The sequence below is a fragment of the Crocuta crocuta genome, unplaced genomic scaffold (genome assembly GCF_008692635.1).
Source record: "Crocuta crocuta isolate KB4526 unplaced genomic scaffold, BGI_CrCroc_1.0 scaffold561, whole genome shotgun sequence".
Classification (NCBI taxonomy): domain Eukaryota; kingdom Metazoa; phylum Chordata; class Mammalia; order Carnivora; family Hyaenidae; genus Crocuta; species Crocuta crocuta.
In genome coordinates this window covers 993682-1012409 of record NW_027530529.1, presented here as the reverse complement: position 1 = coordinate 1012409, position 18728 = coordinate 993682, and the positions used below count along the sequence as shown (strand labels likewise).

The 18728-nt window shown below is 37.4% G+C and overlaps 1 protein-coding gene across 2 annotated transcripts in view; it reads left to right on the top strand.

Annotated features, from left to right (window-relative positions):
* INTS4 (integrator complex subunit 4) overlaps nucleotides 1–18728 on the top strand; it is a 116613-nt gene that overhangs the window by 46275 nt on the left and 51610 nt on the right. For both annotated transcript variants that reach the window (XM_077767537.1, XM_077767538.1), the window contains exons 6-10: nucleotides 456–506; nucleotides 3967–4055; nucleotides 5299–5419; nucleotides 11475–11546; nucleotides 13348–13522. In XM_077767537.1, coding sequence (XP_077623663.1) covers nucleotides 456–506; nucleotides 3967–4055; nucleotides 5299–5419; nucleotides 11475–11546; nucleotides 13348–13522 — 508 coding nt within the window. The remainder of the gene's footprint in view (nucleotides 1–455; nucleotides 507–3966; nucleotides 4056–5298; nucleotides 5420–11474; nucleotides 11547–13347; nucleotides 13523–18728) is intronic.

The following is an 18728-nucleotide window of genomic DNA, read 5'->3' as shown; positions in this document are numbered from 1 at the left end:
TAAGGGTAATGTTGGCTTGGATGCTTTCTGAACACCCTCTCCTCCCCCGAATATTCCTTATGCTCACCTTCAGGAATATGTTGATAGCATCACAGAATTGAAAGGCACACATTCCTTGTATAACAGGTGTGCTTTTCTTTGGGCCTCTCTGATAGCTTTTACCCATATACTGAAACNGGGAGGAAATGTTAACCATTTCTTCTTTTGCCTTCTTATCATTATTTAATATTTTTCTAATATCCCCTTGGGACAGTTGATGGGTTAGATTTATTAAGTCTCTTCAATGTTTCTACTCAAAAGTCTTTGACCAGATTTCTTACTTAAATAGCACTAAGTTTGGCTAATGGGAACTATGTTAATCTTATATAATGGGGGAAAATATATGGGACTATGGGGAGACATTGGAAATATTGATCTTTTGTCCCTAAATACTTACACTTATTTTTATTATCTAGTTGCAGCTCCATGAAAGAGGACTGAAATTACACCAAACAATTTATAATCAGGTACCTTACAAGACTAATGTCTGGAAGGAGAGGAGGGATAATGAAACTGGGAGAGTGTATACTGGTTGTGAGAATTTGAAAACATAGAGCATCAACAGGCAATACTAACTGGGGTGAATGTGAAGTTGTATCCAAAACATACATTTTAATGAGGATGGAGGATAGGTAATTGAATAGCACTAATATATGTAAGCAAGACTTTTAGGAGGCTTTAGGTAGCTCACTGTGTATACCAGAGTACACAAAGAGAAATGTAGTGTTCAGAATAAGGAAAGTGGTAGTCTTGCTGATCTCTTGTTTGGTTGGGGCAAGTATGAAGTCGATTCTAGGTACCATACTTGACATACTAGAGTAATTCTGAAGGAAGATGACCGAGACCATGGGATCATTTGAAAAGGTACTCAGATATTTGTAGTATTGATAAAGAAAGGTACAGTGAAGTTGTAGTATCATTAGGAGAAGCTGATTGACTGACTAACAAAAAGACCTTACAAGGTGATACTTCTCTTGTAGAATAATTGAATGAATCTAGAGACAAGCAATCTAAATCCATGTCAGAGACCAGATTTTGTACGAAGAATGGTTTTATCTTTCAGAGGAAGATGGAAATTAGATAAACCCCTATGACTGATGTATAATCCAAGTTTATTCTTTTACAAAATGAAATAGAGTGAGTTCAGAATGGTAGTGTTGGTATGACTAGCACCTTCTCTCCCTATAGGAAAACTCTATGGGAAGCCAAAAAATTAGAGGAAACTTAGAGAGTAAGGATTCAGAGGAAGAAGAGTTAGTTAGGTGATTCAGATATTTAGTGGCCTAAGACCGTGTCAGTTAACAAGGCACTCAATGATGAGGGAGTGAGGATGAAATGTTGGATTATTTGAGATGTGAGGTTGAATTAGGTACCATACCAGTTTTGGTTATGTTGAGTTTGAAGGATTGATGGGATACCCATGAGGAAAGTTCCAGGCTGTAGATAGTTTTGAAAGTCTGGAGCTCAGCAGAGGTCAGAGCTGGAGGTGGGTAATTGAAGCCATCAGTATCTAGGGGGCATGTGGATACCCAGAGAGAGTAAGAAGATTGAAAGAGACCCAAGGATGGAAACCATGGTTAAGGTCCATCATTTAAGAGATAGAAGAGATGGATGAGGAGGAAAAATAGATTCCAGAAAAGGCACGAGGGAGTTCTCCTAGTCATCAGAGTCACATGCTAGTGAAAGGTCAGCTAGAATAGGACTGAAGTCTACCCATTGGACTTAGCAACAAGGCAGCCGTTAATGAGTTTGAAAAGAGCAGTTTTACTAAGAGTGTTGGGGGTGGAAGCCAGATTGGGGTCAATTGAGATAAGGCAATAGTGACTGTACTTTAAAGAAACTTGGCTATAATAGGATGGCAGGATGGAAAGTGGTAGAAAGGGGCATAGGATTAAGGGAGGGCTTTTTGTATTTTAAAGATAACTAAAAAAAAAATAATAATAAAGATAACTGCTAAAATAAGTATGTTTATATGTTGAAGAGAGCCAGTGTTTTGGGGAGAAATTGGGTATAGAAAAGACAAAGGGGGATAAATGGTGGAGTAAGTTTCTTTAAACAGAAAGTCAGATTCATGAATTGGTTTATCCAACAAATATTAATGAGTACCTAATGCTGGTTGTCTAACACCAAGCATGTTAGATAGGATCCATGCCCTTCACATTCTAATGGGTGAGACGGGCAATTAAATAAATGAACACAATAATTACAGCTTGTGAGTAGTGGAATGCAGTAAATAAACAGGGTGCTATAATAGAGAACCACAAATAGGACCTATTTTGGAGGATGGTAAGGGAAGGCCTATATGAGGAACTGATGGGATCCGTAGCAAAAAATCCTAGAAGGATTAGGAATTAGGATACTTTTTCCTGAGACATTGAGAAAACAAGGTATGGGAGAATATAGGTATAAATGAATTTATAAATGTTATGGAATACTTGGGAGCATTTGTGCCTGAGAACCTGGATTTTTCTCAGATAAACATGCTGCCTTATGGCTGGAAGTGGGGTAGGAGCCCAGAGCAGGAAGTTAAGACAAGCTGCCTTGGGGAATGTCAGTGAAAAGCAGGGCTGTGAAAGATTTCAGAGAGAGCAAGTAAGGTTCGAGATCATGAGCCCCCAGACCCCTAGAGAGTGTGGTCTTTGCTAGTGCTCTGCTGCCCTTGTGAGGAGCAGAGAGGTGTTGGGTTTGCAGAGCAGCTGTAGACATCTCGAGGGCATTGTCAGTGGTGATGCTGACGGTCCTGTCAGGACTAAGTGATGGAATGGTATGGAGCAAGGAGATGGTGGTTTGTTTGGAGAAAAAGGGTGGGATTAAAGCAATGGTTCTCAACCAGGGTGATTTTACTCTCTAAGGAATATTTGGCAGTGTCTGGAGATCTTTTAGGCTTTTGCAACTGCTAGGGAGAGGGAGGGTGAAGTGTTAACAACTATTTAGTGGGTAGAGGCCAAGGATATTGCTAACCATGTTAACAGTGCAGAGGACAGCCTCTCACAAAAAACAATTGTACATTTCAAAATGACGGTAGTGCCAAGGTTGGGAAATCCTGGTTAAACGGGCAGGTAGGTTAAGTGGGACCAAAGAGCAAGTGTGATGGATTAATTCACAGAAATGGAAGAGCTGGTGGAGTAACATGCTATGATCAGAGAGCAGGGAATATGGGATTTTTATTTTTATTACTAAAACTTTTTTTAAGTTTATTTATTTATTTATTGAGAGAGAGAACAAGTGGGGGCAGGGCAGAGAGAAAGGGGGACAGAAGATCCAAAGCCGGCTCCATGCTGACATCAGAGAGCCCGATGTGGGGCTTGAACTCATGAACTGTGAGATCGTGACCTGAGCTGAAGTTGGATACTTAACCGAGCCACCCTGGTGCCCCTGGAATATAGGATTTTTAAAATCTAGGAATGGAGTAGTTCTGGGTGTTGTTGATGTCTAGGGTGTTGCCATGTAGTTGGAGCAGGGATATTCCATTTTAGACCAAAGTAAAACAAAAATCTCGCCTCTTTTGGCAGGTTAGCATTAAAATTATACATTTACTTAGAGTGCTTAAGTTTTCAGATTGTGAGAAATTTGTGCTTTGGTTTTACAGAAAGGAGAAAAAAACCCCCAGATTTGGTGTTTGAGCCTGTGTGAGCAGCACGGTGGGCTCCCAGCAGGCTTTGCTAGGATTGATACTATTCTAGGTGGCTTTTGTTCTGTCTATCAATCTGTGGTTCTGCCTTCAGACATGAGATGGGAGTCAGAACACAGAACACAACTGACAGAGGCCAAGAATTCTTTGTTGGGTGAAGGTTCAAGAAGCTAAAACTACCCACAAGTATTTTGATTGGCATCCTTCTCCAGCCACCCTGTCTTCATTTTGAAAATAGTTTGAACATCACCTGGGAGGGCACAGAACTAACAGACTTCTGAAATTCTTGTTTGCAGGCCTGTAAATTGCTGTCTGATGACTATGAACAAGTGCGCAGTGCTGCAGTCCAACTTATCTGGGTTGTCAGTCAGCTCTATCCTGAAAGGTCAGTGTGGGTGTAAGCCAGCTTTTGTTCATTGCCAAGCCATTTTTCTCTTCTCCCATCATGCAAAAAGCCCTCCTTCAGATAAGGAATGTCGGTTAGATTTTTAGAAAGCAGTGTGGAATTGGGGGCAAGTGCAGATCCTGCTAATCAGGATCCTTGGTCCTTGTTTTTCAGCTCTGCCGTGAACTCTCCACGGACCCTGGGAAAGATACTTCCTCTCTGGGTCCCAACCTCCTCATCTATACGTGAAGAGACTGTCTTTCTCAAGTGCTATCTAAGCACCCCCCGCCCCACTCTTTTTTTAATCTTTAAATTGTTTGGGGCCCATTTTAGTAAATAGAAATGCCAGGTAAAGATACTAGGTGAGTTTGAGAATAATGATCCCTTATGAGGTGTTTTCCTCATTAAAAATATTTTCATAATAATTAAATTATTTATTCTCACAGTGATTCTTTGAGGTGGAGAGACAAATATTAATCTATTTTGTAGAAGAGCTCCTTCTATAGAAAAAAAAGTGTTTTCTTCCTCTTCATTAAACTGCCTGCTAAAGTGGAAAACCAGGGGTGCCTGGGTGGCTCAGTTGGTTGAGCGTCCGGCTTCGGCTTAGGTCATGATCTCAAGGTTCGCGGGTTCGTCAGGCTCTGTGCTGAGAGCTCAGAGCCTGGAGCCTGCTTCTGATTCTGTGTCTCCCTCTCTCTCTGACCCTCCCCTGCTCACGCTGTCTGTCTCTCTCTCTCAAAAAAATAAATAAAACATTTTTAAAAATTATTAAAAAAAAAATAAAGTGGAAAACCTGAATAAGTTAATAAACCTATAAATACCAAAAAAATAAAAAATAAAAGATTAATTGGAAATTGCATCTTCTAGGACCAGATTTGCAAGTGTGTTTTATATTGATTCTATGATTTACTATATTGACAGCAATGCAGTTATAGGAGAGAATAAACTTAAAGATATACTCTGTGGTAGCTCGTTTTTGGTATCTTTGTAAATCTTTGAGCTTTTGGTGGGCTAAACACTTTTATTTAAGACACTGAAAATTTGCAGTGTAACTAAAAGTATTGCTTCATACTTTCAGAGTGATTTTTTGAAATGTATTCTATCACTCTAGGATTTGAATTACTCAGTTGTCATTGTGTGTGTGTATGGGTGTGTGCCAGTTTTCCTTGGTTATTCTGTTTATTGAACTTGCAGCTTTAGGCTCATGTTTTGTTATTTGTGGGTTTTTTTTCTTTTAATTTAGCATTGTCCCTATCCCTTCTTCTAATGAAGAAATTCGCTTAGTTGATGATGCATTTGGAAAAATTTGTCACATGGTTAGTGATGGCTCCTGGGTGGTTCGCGTTCAAGCTGCAAAGCTATTGGTAAGTTATATTTTCTTTAAGGAACATGTTTACTTTTACACTTGTATAAATATTTTGAGAAACTACTGATAGGGACAGATAGAACCCACTTTTAGAAACCCTAAATAAGAAGAAATGGCTCACTTTCCTGTGGAGAAGTAGTCTTTTAGAACTAGAAAGAATTTTAAAGATAATCTTATTTAACATTGTTACCATATGAGACAGCCAAGGCCTAGAGAAAAAGGAAAATAATAAAAATAGTTGCTTTATTAAGTACCTGTTATGGCCCAGAGAGTTTGCTCTGAGACTATTTACGTGATCTCATTCATTCTTCACAGTAGCCCAAAAAGGTAATTGCTGTGATTCCCGCTTTCCAGGTAAGAAAATAGCTCTGAGAAGTTAAGTAAATTATCCAACTTTTACAGATACAGAGTTGTAGAATGGGATTCCGATCCTAATCTCCTGACTTTTAGGCTGGTATTTTCCTACTCTTTTGCCTTTGGTGATTCATGGTACATTTGTAAAAAAAAAAAAAAAAAAAAAATTTTTTTTTCAGAGATAGAACTCTCTTACAGAAGGAGTGTTGGTGTATTATTACTCAGCCCTGTTTTATAACTGTGTTATCTTGGACATGTCACTTGATCTTAGTCTCAGTTTCCTCATCTGTTAAGTAGGTTATAATATTCTCTTATGTTTACCTCACAGGGTTATCATGATGCTCAAATGTGATATTATCTATGAAAATATTTATAAGTTGCAAAGTACTATGCTAAGCATGGGGTATTGGGGGTTTTGGGGGTGGTTATAGTATGCAAATATATATAAGTATTTATAAAAATTTATATAAATGTCACAGCAACAAAATCTGAGATTCTCTTTTTGAACACTTCCCTTTTGAGGGCCCCCAACTCTTCCAGTCTTGGTAAGATTGTTGGCTCAATACTTGGTACACAGATCCAGTGATAGCCCTACTCCTAAGACCAGTATTTATGGGGTAACTGCTGAAACTTGTGTGAAGCATTTTCATGGAATAATAAGGGATTTGGATGGTTTTCATATTTTATACTTCTGGATCATATTGCTTGTTCATGATAGAGTTAAGCCGGTTGTTATTGATTTTATTTATTTTTATAGATTTTATTGATTTTATTTTAGAGAGCACAAGCAGGAGAGAGGGGCAGAGGGAGAGAGAGAGAATCTTAAGCAGATTCCACACTGAGCACGGATCCCTCGTGGGGCTTGATCCAAGAGATCATGACCTGAGCCAAAATCCAGAATTGATCCTCAACTGACTAAGCCACCCAGGCACCCCTGATTTTATTTTGAATTCATATTTTAAAGCTTTGTTTTAGTTTTCAAATATTTTAAAATTCGGGACAGTCCATTCACCAAATTCCTGAATTCTACATTTCCTGAGCATCTACAGTGTACAGTGTATATATGTGTGAGGGGGATGTTGTAGATGAATAATTCAGTAATACATCTTCATTTGAGTAGGCAGTTTAGAAGAGTAATCCTTAAAGCAGGGTCATTCAGATTTTTCAGTTTTGTACCTTGTAGGGTCTGAAATTTATTTATGTAAAGCTATATGAATAATGAATTACAGTGGTGAATTGAAAGAGTTTCCACTTAGATGATTCTAACTTGAGTCAAGTGCTTTATGTTTTAATTTCAGTGATTTCAGATCCAAACAGCTCCAAATTACATAAGTATTTATGTTTGTACTTAAAAGTAGTTGACAATATAATTATACTGATAATAATCGTTGTTATTATTTATAGAGTTTCTAGCCTACTGAGCTAGGCACTTTTAGTCTTGTATACATACACACACACACATATACCCACTATTTTATATGCACAGGTACATATGCACATATATATACATAAATACCCTCATAAACAAACTTAGTTTTTGCAAATAACTTTTTTAATTCTTTTAAACACTTTGAGTGGCAACTGGGTGGCTCAGTCAGTTAAACATCTGACCTTGGTTTAGATTGTAAGTTCAAGCATCGCGTTGGGCTCTATGCTGACAGCTCAGAGTCTGGAGCCTGCTTCAGAATCTGTCGTCGTCGTCCCCCCCACCCCGCTCCTTCCCCTGCTCGTGCTCTGTCTCTCAAAAATAAATAAACATTTTAAAAAAATTTTCTTAAACTCTTTGAGGTAGGTATTCTATTAATCATTTTATAAACAAAGTGAAGTTTAGAAAAGTGATGTAACATATCAAAGTCCACATAGATAGTAAATGATACATCATGATCTAAAACTCATGTGGAATCTCTTCCTAACGATGTTCTGTTATACATTGAGGGCTGCGGTTGTACAGTTAATGCCCTGCTGATTTACTAGTTCCTCTGTGTAGGCAAAGAACTGTACTCCCCTACTCTAACTCTTGAATAGACAAAGCTGTCATCAGGTAAACTGCATGTAGTTTTCAAACTACATGTTCATCAACTGAGCATAGTTGCTGTCTTCAAAAAAGTTGGTGGTCCGGTAGGTTGACATAAGCAGTCAGCCAATTATAATACCTGGTACTCCTAGTAAAGAGCACCTAACACAGTGACAGAAGGCTTCTTGGAGGAGGTGATTTCTGAACTGAGTTTTAAAGGATAAATATGAGTTAGCTAGGTAAATAAGAAGGGAAGAAGAAAATATAAGATACAGAAGGAGTATCATGTAATTGTGATGCATACTAACATATTAAACTACAATATCGTACTAAAGTACAAACAGTGTAATATTTCTTGGTTGTGGGAGGATAGTGTTAAACTCAGGGAATGTGCAGCAAGATGAAGCTTGAGAGGAAAGCAGAAGCCAGGTTCTTCAAGAAATGAAAGATAAGGCTTTAGATTTAAGTCCATCTTGCACAAAAAATCAATAGTCTCCATTCTCCTTGTCTTCTAGCAGTCTGAAAAATTTCAGAAGTAGGCTGTTTCAGAAAATTCAAAACCATGTGGAAAGTCGGTTTGTTGTTACCCGTAACTTTCCTGCTGAGGCAAAGAAAGTTGACTGCAAGTATACAGCTCCATGGGACGATTTAGAATACAGTCATTACTATGAAATTAATCATGGTAATTGGTGTTCTATTTAGAATACAGTTTTTAGGTCAATGACTTTTGCTTAAGATGTTTTATCTTTAAGGGTTCAACTTTCTTTATATGACTCCAGAAGTATTTGACCTTAAAGATGAGAATATTTTCAGATAGATTGTCAGTTGTTAAATCCAGAGCCATAAGGGCTGGTCTTTCCCAGACCAAATGCAGATGTCTTTGTCAGTGACAGTTTCATGTTTCACTTAGTAGTACAGACTTTTTTTTTTTTTTTTTTTTTTTGTGGTGGTGGTGAGGCGGGTGGGTTACTTTTCTTTATCAGTTGGGTAGAAGCTAGAAGCTAGTACAGACTTAACATTGTTACTGAGCAGTTATAATTGAGCAGTTTTTGTTCTGAAAGCAGATTTGACACACTTGTTTGTTAAATATCATGGTTTTCTTGGTGTTATAAATATAGACTGTTAAATAGTACTAGTACAGTTGGAGAGATCTTACCTGAATGTATTTGTCTTGGTTAAAGTAGACAAGAATATAGATATTTTTCTGATTGGTGACATAGACCTGATGATGTATCCTTCTTTCTGGTCACATCTGTTCCTCCAGCACTTTCATGAATGAGGCCATCTTTACCCAGTTGTAAACCCAGAGGCATTTGGGAATTCTTTCTGTGTCCAGTAACCATGGAGTCATCAACTCTGATCAGTACTACCTTCTTGACTTCTTTTGAATCTCTCTCTTTTCTATTTCTACTGTGTGTATACTAGTTTAGATCCCAACATTTTTTTGAGTGGATTACTATGTCATAGGGCTCTTGGTACTTGTGGACTAAAATGGAAAGCTTCACATATTCTCAAATAACATGGGAAATTTGTTGCAAATAATGATATGTAATTTTTTGAGGCTGGAATTTGAATAGTACCCCCCTCTTTGCTACTGTGTTGGGAGAGCGCTCAGCTAAGAGCATTGGAGGAGGGCACTGGGACTAGGGATTCGAGTAGTTCACTGTAAAGTTACTAAAACTTCATTCTTAGGGCACCTGGCTGGCTTGGTTGATAGAGTATGTGACTCCTGTTATCAGGATTATGAGTTAAAGCCCCATGGTGCATGTAGAGCTTACTTAACAAACAAAACAAAACAAAAACTTAATTCTTTACAGGAAAAAAAAAGCCCCCTAAAAATCTAACTATTAATACTGGTGGTAAAACTAAAGAGAAAATTAAAAAGAGATCTTAAAAATTTATAGTNACACAGAATGTGAAGCAGGCTTCAGGCTCTGAGCTGTCAGCACAGAGCCCACTGTGGGTCTCGAACTCATAAACTGTGAGATTATGACCCAAGCCAAAGTCAGATGCTTAACCAATTGAGCCACCCAGGTGCCCTCCAGAATTTGTAGTTCTTGTTCATAAAATTGATGTTTGGATTGAAAACATGAATGTTGGATTTGATATTGGCTCAGATCTGTGTAACAAAGAAGGCCATCAACTGTACCATGTAGAAATAAGAAAAAAAATGGAAACTACTGAAGTGAAAATAGTACAACAGTTGCTCTTCTGGAATTGTACGAAAGGTGTTGACTTGGATAACAATATTCCCAAAGAGCATGTAACTTTCTGTGGAAAATGTGATTGGAGATGAAGTCTGAGCCTGTATAAGCATTTCCATATTTACTGAGTCAGGAATTAGAGACTGACAGTATATTCTTTAAGAATGTCTAGGACCTGCTCTAATAGTCTGCTAACCCATTTCTCTGCTTCATTTTGATTCCTTCTGGTCCATTAGCCACATTATTGCTAAGATGATGTTTATGAGGTGTAAATCTGACTATGTGTCACCCTTACTTGAAATGAACAAGTTACCAAGTCTCTTAGCCTCAATTTCTCATCTAACATATGAGGAAATTTCAGGGTGTCTGGTTGGCTCAGTCAATAGAGCATACAACTCTTTTTGTCTTGGGGTCAGGAGTGTGAGCCCCATGTTGAGTGGAGAGATTACTTTTTTTTTTTAAAAAAAGGATAATTTACATTCTTTGTGGGATTATTAGAAATAAAATTTTTTAAGTATAAGTAAAATATTTTGTATACTTTTGAGCTCATTATTTAGAAAAGATTGTCTAGTTGTTATTCATAATTATGGCAGAGTCCTTACCATAACAAACAGAAAAGAATATGAGAGAGGCCCTTTATGATCTGTTCCTTTACTGTCCTGCCTCATTTTTGGCACCTAATCCTGTGTTCCATTCACTTGATGGTTCCCTCATGGTATTCTTTCTTTATGCATTCGTACTTGTGATTACTGGTTCTCCAACTATATCTTTCCCTGCCTCCACCTTATAGGTCTTATAGGTGGTTCTCTGAGTTTCCCATAGTACCCTTTATATATGTACTATAACATTTTATACCATAAAACAGTCTCTTTACTTACCAGTTTTGCTAACTAGTCTGTGAGATCATTGAGTGTAGAATTGATGTCTTATTTTTGTATTACTCTTCCTGGTAACTGGAGGTATATAGTTAAATGGTTCCTCAGTAAATATCTTGTTTTAGTGAGTGAGTGAATGAACAAATGATGGAAAGAACAGAATGAAAAGGAATGGAGAAACGATGGAGAGTAGTGGTTAAGGCAAAGGATTCTGGAACCTGGGTTTATATAGCCCAGTTTTGTAAATTACATTCTGTGACTTTCAATGAGTCACTTAACCTTTTTGTGACTTCTTTTTTCTTTTTTTTAACCTTTTTTTTCCCTCATGTATAAAATGGGACAAATAATAGTATTTACTTCATAGGGAGACTAAGTTAGTTAATATATGTATAAATGGTGTGTGACACATAGTAAGCTCTATTTAGCTGCTAGCTGCTGCTGCTAAGGTTTTTATTGTTTTGCTGATGATTCAGAATTCATAAGCGTCTTTACTATCAAGAATAATGTTATCTTTATGCATTTAAGTTGGCTGTAAACTCTGAATTTTAAGATAGTGTTCAGGCCTTAAAAGTTCTTTAATTTGCTCTGGATTCTTTGTTTTTACAGGGCTCTATGGAACAAGTCAGTTCTCATTTCTTGGAGCAGACACTTGACAAGAAGCTCATGTCAGACCTTAGGGTAACTTGAAATCTTTGTTGTCTAAATTGGGGTTCTGTAACCAATATCCGTGTAGCTATATGCCAAGTGGTGTTGGTTTAGTTTTTCAGCCCATATATTTGTTAAGTAAATGTTGGGTAACTAGATTACATTTTAGTTTAAAAATCTTTGTAACTTGAACCAAATTACAAGTCACTTTATTAAATTTTAAATTATTTTAATGAAATACTTTACAGAGGTTCTGTTTTATAAAGAAGAGGCAAGATTGACTTTCTTTTTTTAGAAACTACAAAGGTCTGGTCTTATTTTGTGAGACTGTAGGACATGTTAGGACTCCTTTTCTAGAGTTTCCATGGAAGAGTGAGTAAATTCTTTCTCTCAATAGTAACAAAGTGCCTCTTATGGAATGCCTTGACCTTGTTAGTCCTCTGACATAATTGTCGGGACTATATATGAGTTAATATATCACAATCTTAATTTGTAAATTATAAAAGTGAAAATAAAGAGTTACAGAATCTTTGACAAATAGAAGGAGTAGGGAAACAATTTACCCATGTTCCCGCTACTCCAACACAGTGACTTCTGTCATCATGGTATTTTTCTCCCCAGCTTGTTGTAAGCATCGAATCATTGTATTCTGCTTTTTACATTTACCACTACATCATATGCTTTTTTTGTTTTCATAGAGTTACCTTGATACTTAGCATTTTTACTGATTGTGTAATATCTTAAGTTGATGTGACATAATTTTTTTTAACCCTGTGTTATATAGATTCTCCCAGTTTCTCTACCATTTTAAATCACATAAAGAATATCATCTTTGTGCATGTTAGATCTTGTCTTCTTTTGAGTTATTCCATAAGAGAAATTCTTAGGAATGGCTGGAGAGTTTCTATCTATGCTTAATGAAACACTGCCATGTGGATCCTTGAAGGTCATTGCCTTAATTTGAGGTTGGTGATTGATTAAGTGTTCTTTGTGTATACTAGAGTAGAAATATAAAAAACAACATGCTCATGAATGGTGAAGGATGGGTAATGCAAGTATTTCTAAGATACATCACAAAGTACACACTTCATCTGATCCACATCCTTGTAGGCTTAGGTGCTGTATTTCATCAGTGCCTTTGAGATGATCAGCCACAAGAATGTGGACTTCTACCAAGAAGGTTCATAAGAGGCTGATTTATAAAGCAGAATGCAGTTCAGTCATGCTGAGAACCATAACTCAGTTGGACTGGATATTTACTTTAGTTGGCCAGTATATTTCTGCTTAGGCAATCTTTACAGAAAGGGAATTTACTAGAACGTTGCACAGTAAGTGCAGTGTTGCTCAAATAGAGCATAGTGTTACCAAATTCAGGCTTACTTCTATTGGGACTAAACAAAAAAATTCTTTTCTAGGGGCAGTGTATTATCCATCCAGGATGGTGCTGGGGGACACTGCTATTATTTACCTCTCTGCTTTTCCTTTTCCTGTGTTGCCATGGCACACAACCACTTGTCTGATCAGCATGTTCTCTTCCTATCTTTAATAAGATTTTTCTCAGCCTTGACAGATCTGTGAACTTTTTTAGTCTTACCTTAAGTTGAATTTATAGTTCTTTGCTCTGATTTATTGAGTGTTTTTTTTTTTTTTTTTTTTTTTTTTTTTTTTTTTATTTTTTATTTTTTTGNTTTTTTTTTTTTTTTTTTTTTTTTTTTTTTTGAAAATCTAAGTCTCAGAGAGCAGTCTTATTTCCTACCTTCCCATGTTCCCAGGGTACATCTTACTGTTCCCTCATGAACCTCCTGCAAGTGGTAATTGTCATTGTCCTATACAGAGAAAACGCACTGCACACGAACGTGCCAAGGAACTTTACAGTTCAGGGGAGTTTTCCAGTGGCAGAAAGTGGGGAGATGATGCTCCCAAGGAGGAAATAGATACGGGAGCTGTGAACTTGATTGAGTCAGGAGCTTGTGGAGCCTTTGTTCATGGATTGGAAGATGAGATGTATGGTAAGTATGAGTGCCTAATGAGGACAGTACCCATTTACTGAGTGACTGCTATGGTTCGAGCCTTGTGCTGGTTAATATACACGTATTCTCTCATTTAGGCTTCAGAGCCAGTCTTCTAATTTAATTTTAACATCAGAAAATTGAGGCCCAAGTGGTTAAGGGTATGGGCTTTGGGTTTAGTCAAACTGGTTCAAATTCCAGCATTTCTGTATGACAAGTTTGATAGTAAGTGTTTCTGAATTGGGAGAATTCAGTGAAGTTATATATATACACAAAATACTTGGCACAAAACAGGACCCATTTATAGTAAGCACTTAATAATTGGTAGTAAAAATTGATATCATTGATACTGATAACAATAACTTGTTTTTGATTACCCAGAGGCAAGATTTAAACCAAGGTACGTCTGACCTCAAAGTTTTTATTATTATGACTATTGACGATTTCTTACATTTTAATTTTTGAAAGATATTTTCACTGAAAATTGAATTCTAGATTAATTAGGGTGGGGTTTTGTTGGGTTTTTTTTTTTTTTCAGTCTTGTAAAGATGTTCCACATTTTCTGGTTTGCATTATTTCTGTTGAATTCGCTACCACTTTTTTTTTTTTATATTTGTTCTTCTGTATATAATGTGTCTTTTTCTAGCTGCTTTTAGGATTTTTTCTTTATCACTAGCTTTAAGCAACTTAATTATGGTGTGCCTTGGTATAGTTTTCATGTTTCTTATGCTTGAAGTTTGTTGAGCTTCTTAGATCTGTGGGTTTATAGTATTCATCAAATTTGGAAAATCTTGGCCCATTATTTCTTCATATACTTTTCTGGTCCCATGTTCCTTGGGAGACTCCAGTTACACATACATTAGACTACTGAGGTTGTCCTGTAGCTCGTGGGTGCTTCATTTCTTTTATTTAAAAAAATTTTTTTTCTTTATTTTAGAGAGTGAGCCGGGGAGAGGGAAGGGGTAGGTGGAGACACACACAGACACACACACACAGAGACAGAGAGAGAGAGAGAGAGAGAGAGAGAGAGAGAGAGAGAGAGAGAGAATGGAGCCTACTGCAGGCTCGATCCCATGACCCTGGGATCATGACCTGGCTTGAAATCAAGAGTTGGACACTCAACCGACTGATCCACTCAGCGGCCCCATTCATTCCTGTTTTTTGTTTTGTTTTGTTTTTTTTAGTCTTATTCTCATTTCATTTTGGATATTTATTGTTTTGTTTGGAGTTCACTCATCTTTTCTTATGCAGTGTGTAATCTTATTTTAATCCCATCCAGTATATTTTTCATCTCAGCAGACATTGTAGTTTTTATTTGTACAAGTTCAATTAGAATTCAGGTTTGTTTAGAGGCACCTAGGTGGCTAAGTCGGTTGAGTGTCTGACTGTTGGTTTCATCTCAGGTTATGATCCCAGGGTTGTGGGATCGAGCCCTGCATTGGGCTCCATCCTCAGTGTGGAGCCTGTTTAAGATTCTCTCCCTGCCCCTCTCCCTTACTTGTACGTGTGCTCTCTCAGGTTAAAAAAAAAAGGCATTTGAGTTTGTTAAGTGTCTTACAAATATCTTCTTAATCTGCTTGGTCTTTTCTTTACCTCTGTCAACAGAGAATGCATTTACAATAACTATCTTAATGTTTTTTGTCTGTTAATTCTACAATTTGTGTGATTTCTGTTTTGGTTTGGTTGATTGATTTTTCTTCTCATTATGAATTATATTATCCTACTTCTCTGTATGCATAGTAATTTTCGACTGGATGCCAGCCATTTTGAATTTTACTTTATTGGGTAACGAACATTGTTATATTCTTTTTTTTTAATTTTTAAAATGTTTTTTATTTATTTCTGAGNTATATTCTTATAAATATATTCTTTTTAAAAAAATTTTTTTAATGTTTATTTTTGAGAGACAGAGTGTGAGCAGGGGAGGGGCAGAGAGAAGGAGACCCAGAATCCAAAGCAGGCTCCAGATTCTGAGCCATTAGCACAGAGCCCGATGTGGGACTTGAACCCATGGACCACGAGATCATGACCTGAGCTGAAGTCAAACACTTAACTGACTGAGCCACCCAGACACCCCCACTTATAAATAGCCTTTAAAAAAAATTTTTTTTTAAATGTTTTAATTTATTTCTGAGAGAGAGAGAGAGACAGACAGACAGACAGACACAGCGTGAGCAGGAGAAGGTCAGAGAGAGAGGGAGAAACAGCATCAGAAGCAGGCCCCAGGCTCTGAGCTAGCCATCAGAACAGAGCCTGACGCAGGGCTCAAACCCACGAACTGTGTGATCATGACCTGAGCCGAAGTTGGGTGCTTAACCAACTGAGCTATCCAGGCGCCCCTACTTATAAATATTCTTAAGCTTTGTTCTGGGATGCAGTTATTTTGGGTCTTAATTTTAAGCTTGTTAAGTGGGACTGAGGCAGAATTTAGTCTAGGGCTTATTTTTATCCCAGCTCAAACAGACTCTTCTGATAGTGGTAGACCATTTTTGAGTTTTGGAGATTGTTCCCTCTAGTCCTGTTTATTGGTTCTTTCTCAGACCTCAGACAGTTTCTTTACAGATCAGAATTCAGGTGATATCTTTAAAAATTTTTTTTAAATGTTTATTCATTTTTGAGAGAGAGAGAGAGAGAGCATGAATAGGGAAGAGGCAGAGAGAGAGAGAGAGAGACAGAATATGAAGCAGTTTCCAGCCTTGAGGGGCTTGAACTCATGTGCTGTGAAATCATGATAGAAGCTGAAATCAGATGCTTAATTGACTGAGTCACCCAGGCGTCCTCAGAACTCAGCTGATGTCTTGAGGGGGACTCTCTGTAGATCTCTGAAGGTCTCTCTGTGTTATTCTCTCCTTTCTGGTACTTTGCCTTATGAACTCTATCCACATTGGCCTTTTCAGACTCCCAGCTCTGACTTCTCAACTCAGGGACCCTGGAATCTGCAATCTTTCCAGACAGTAAAGGGATATAATTCTATAGCTCACCTCATTTATTTCCTGTCTCTCAGGGATCAGTACCCTTTATTTATCTGATGTTCCAGTGTATTGAATACTGTTGTTTGTTTTTCTTATTTCTGTTTTTAGTTGTTTCAGATAGATAAATCTGGTCCTTGTGAATGGCCATCTTAGCCATTAATAGAAATTCTGCAAAACTCTTGTAATTTCCATAATATGCTATCTGTCTCACATAAAAAATGTCATTGCTTTGAGATGATTAACTACAACCTTCTCATTTTCAGTAAGAGTAACACACAGGGGGAGATAATATTAATTGTCCAAAATTTATAGTAAATTTTATCAGGATTAGAACTCAGGTCTTTAAAATGCCTATAAAAATTACCTCAGAACAGAACTTTTTAGAAGGGCAAGAAAATTACTTTTCAAAGACAATTTTCTGTTAAAAGATGTAAGAATTGGATTACCATGGGGCATCTCGGTGGCCCAGCGGGTTAGGCTTCTTACTCTTGATTTTGGTTCAGGTTATGATCTCACGGTTCATGAGTTCAAGCCCTGCATGGGGCTCCACGGTTGACAGTGCAGAGCCTGCTTGGGATTCTCTCTCTCTCCCTTTCTCTCTGTCCCTCCACTGTCCCCCCCCCCCCCCCCCCCCCCCCCCCCCCCCCCCCACTCTCTTACTTTCTCAAAATAAATAAACTTAAAAAAAAAAGTATTGGATTACCTTATCTAGTTTGCTATTTTTTTGATGTATGAGTACCTTCCCCACTTTTCTAAAGTTTGCATTACGCTGCTTTGCTTTTATGAAAGATCTACATCAGTACCTATTTTCATTAACCAGAAGAAATCCAAAGAGGAGTTCGTTTTCATGAAAAAAGTCCTTACCATACTCATGTAAGTCTTTTGTAAAAGTGAGGTGGCATAAAGTTAACTTGGAAAGTGGGGGATACTTGCTTTATATCATTTCAGCTTGTGAAAGGTTTCATGGTAACACTCTACTTTTGGATAATGGGAAGCCTGTATGTAGAAATTAGATAAAGCAACCTCTGCTTTTTTGTTCCTTGTGAACTTGATACATGAATTACACTTTAAGAAGTATTATATAATAAGGAAGTCCAGTTATTAATACACATTTTATCTTAAGACAAGTAACTGGAACCTATTTTACTAGTTTATACTAGTGTTTTTGCTTTGTTTAGTTTTACAGTTGAATTTCATCACTATTAATGTTTATGTGATTTAGTTCTACATAAGTTTGTTAATACGGTTTAGTTAAAAGAGCTTTGGAAAATGAGCCTCAGGTTTGGCAGATTTCTATTTATTTGTTTATTTATTTATTTTTAAAGTTTTATTTATTTTGAGATAGCATGAGTGGGAGAGAGGCAGAGAGAGAGAGGATCCCAAACATACTCACACTGGCAGAGTGGAGCCTGATGCCGGGCTTGAACCGTGAGATCATGACCTGAGCCGAAGTCAAACACTCAACCAACTGAGCCACCCAGGAGCCCCGCAGTTTTCTAATTTTATCATATTTATAAAATTTGGGTAAGTTAGGGACATGTTGCTGAGAATGAAATGAAGTCTTATTTCATTGGCTGTGGACTCTAGTATCACACGTATTTTTGTTTTCTTAATTTTAAAAAAAAAATTTTTTTTTTTAGTTTTTTTTGAGAGAGAGAGAGAGAAAACAAATTCACACACCCAGGAGGGGCAGAGAGAGAGAGGAAGAATGAATCCTAAGCAGGCTCTGCCCTATCAACAGAGGCGATGTGGGGTATAAACTTAAAACCATGAGATCATGACCTGAACCGAAGTCAAGAGTCAGATGCTTAACTGACTGAGTCCCCCAGGTACCCCATCACATATATTTTTATTCCTCTCATTTTGTTGTTCTCCTCATTTGGGCCTTTGTTTATCTGGTTCCTTTACTTAGGCCTTATTCCTTTCTTTGGGCTTAGTAACTCCCTTAGGTATTGTTTTAGAGGTCACTTGTTTCAGAAAGTTGCTTCTGAACCTATTGAGTGGGCTACATACCTCTTTTGTATTTTCTTACACTCCCTCTCCTTTTCATTGTACCACTCATCACTTTCTACTCATCACTTTGTAACGCAATTAACTATTCTTGTCTGTATGCCCTAGGAGACCATCTCTTTCTTGTTCTTCTTTGTGTCTTCAGTACTAAACACAAAGCTAATTAAGTAGCAAAGCCAGGATCTGATTACACATGTTAAGGCATCAGAGAGAGGATCATGCCC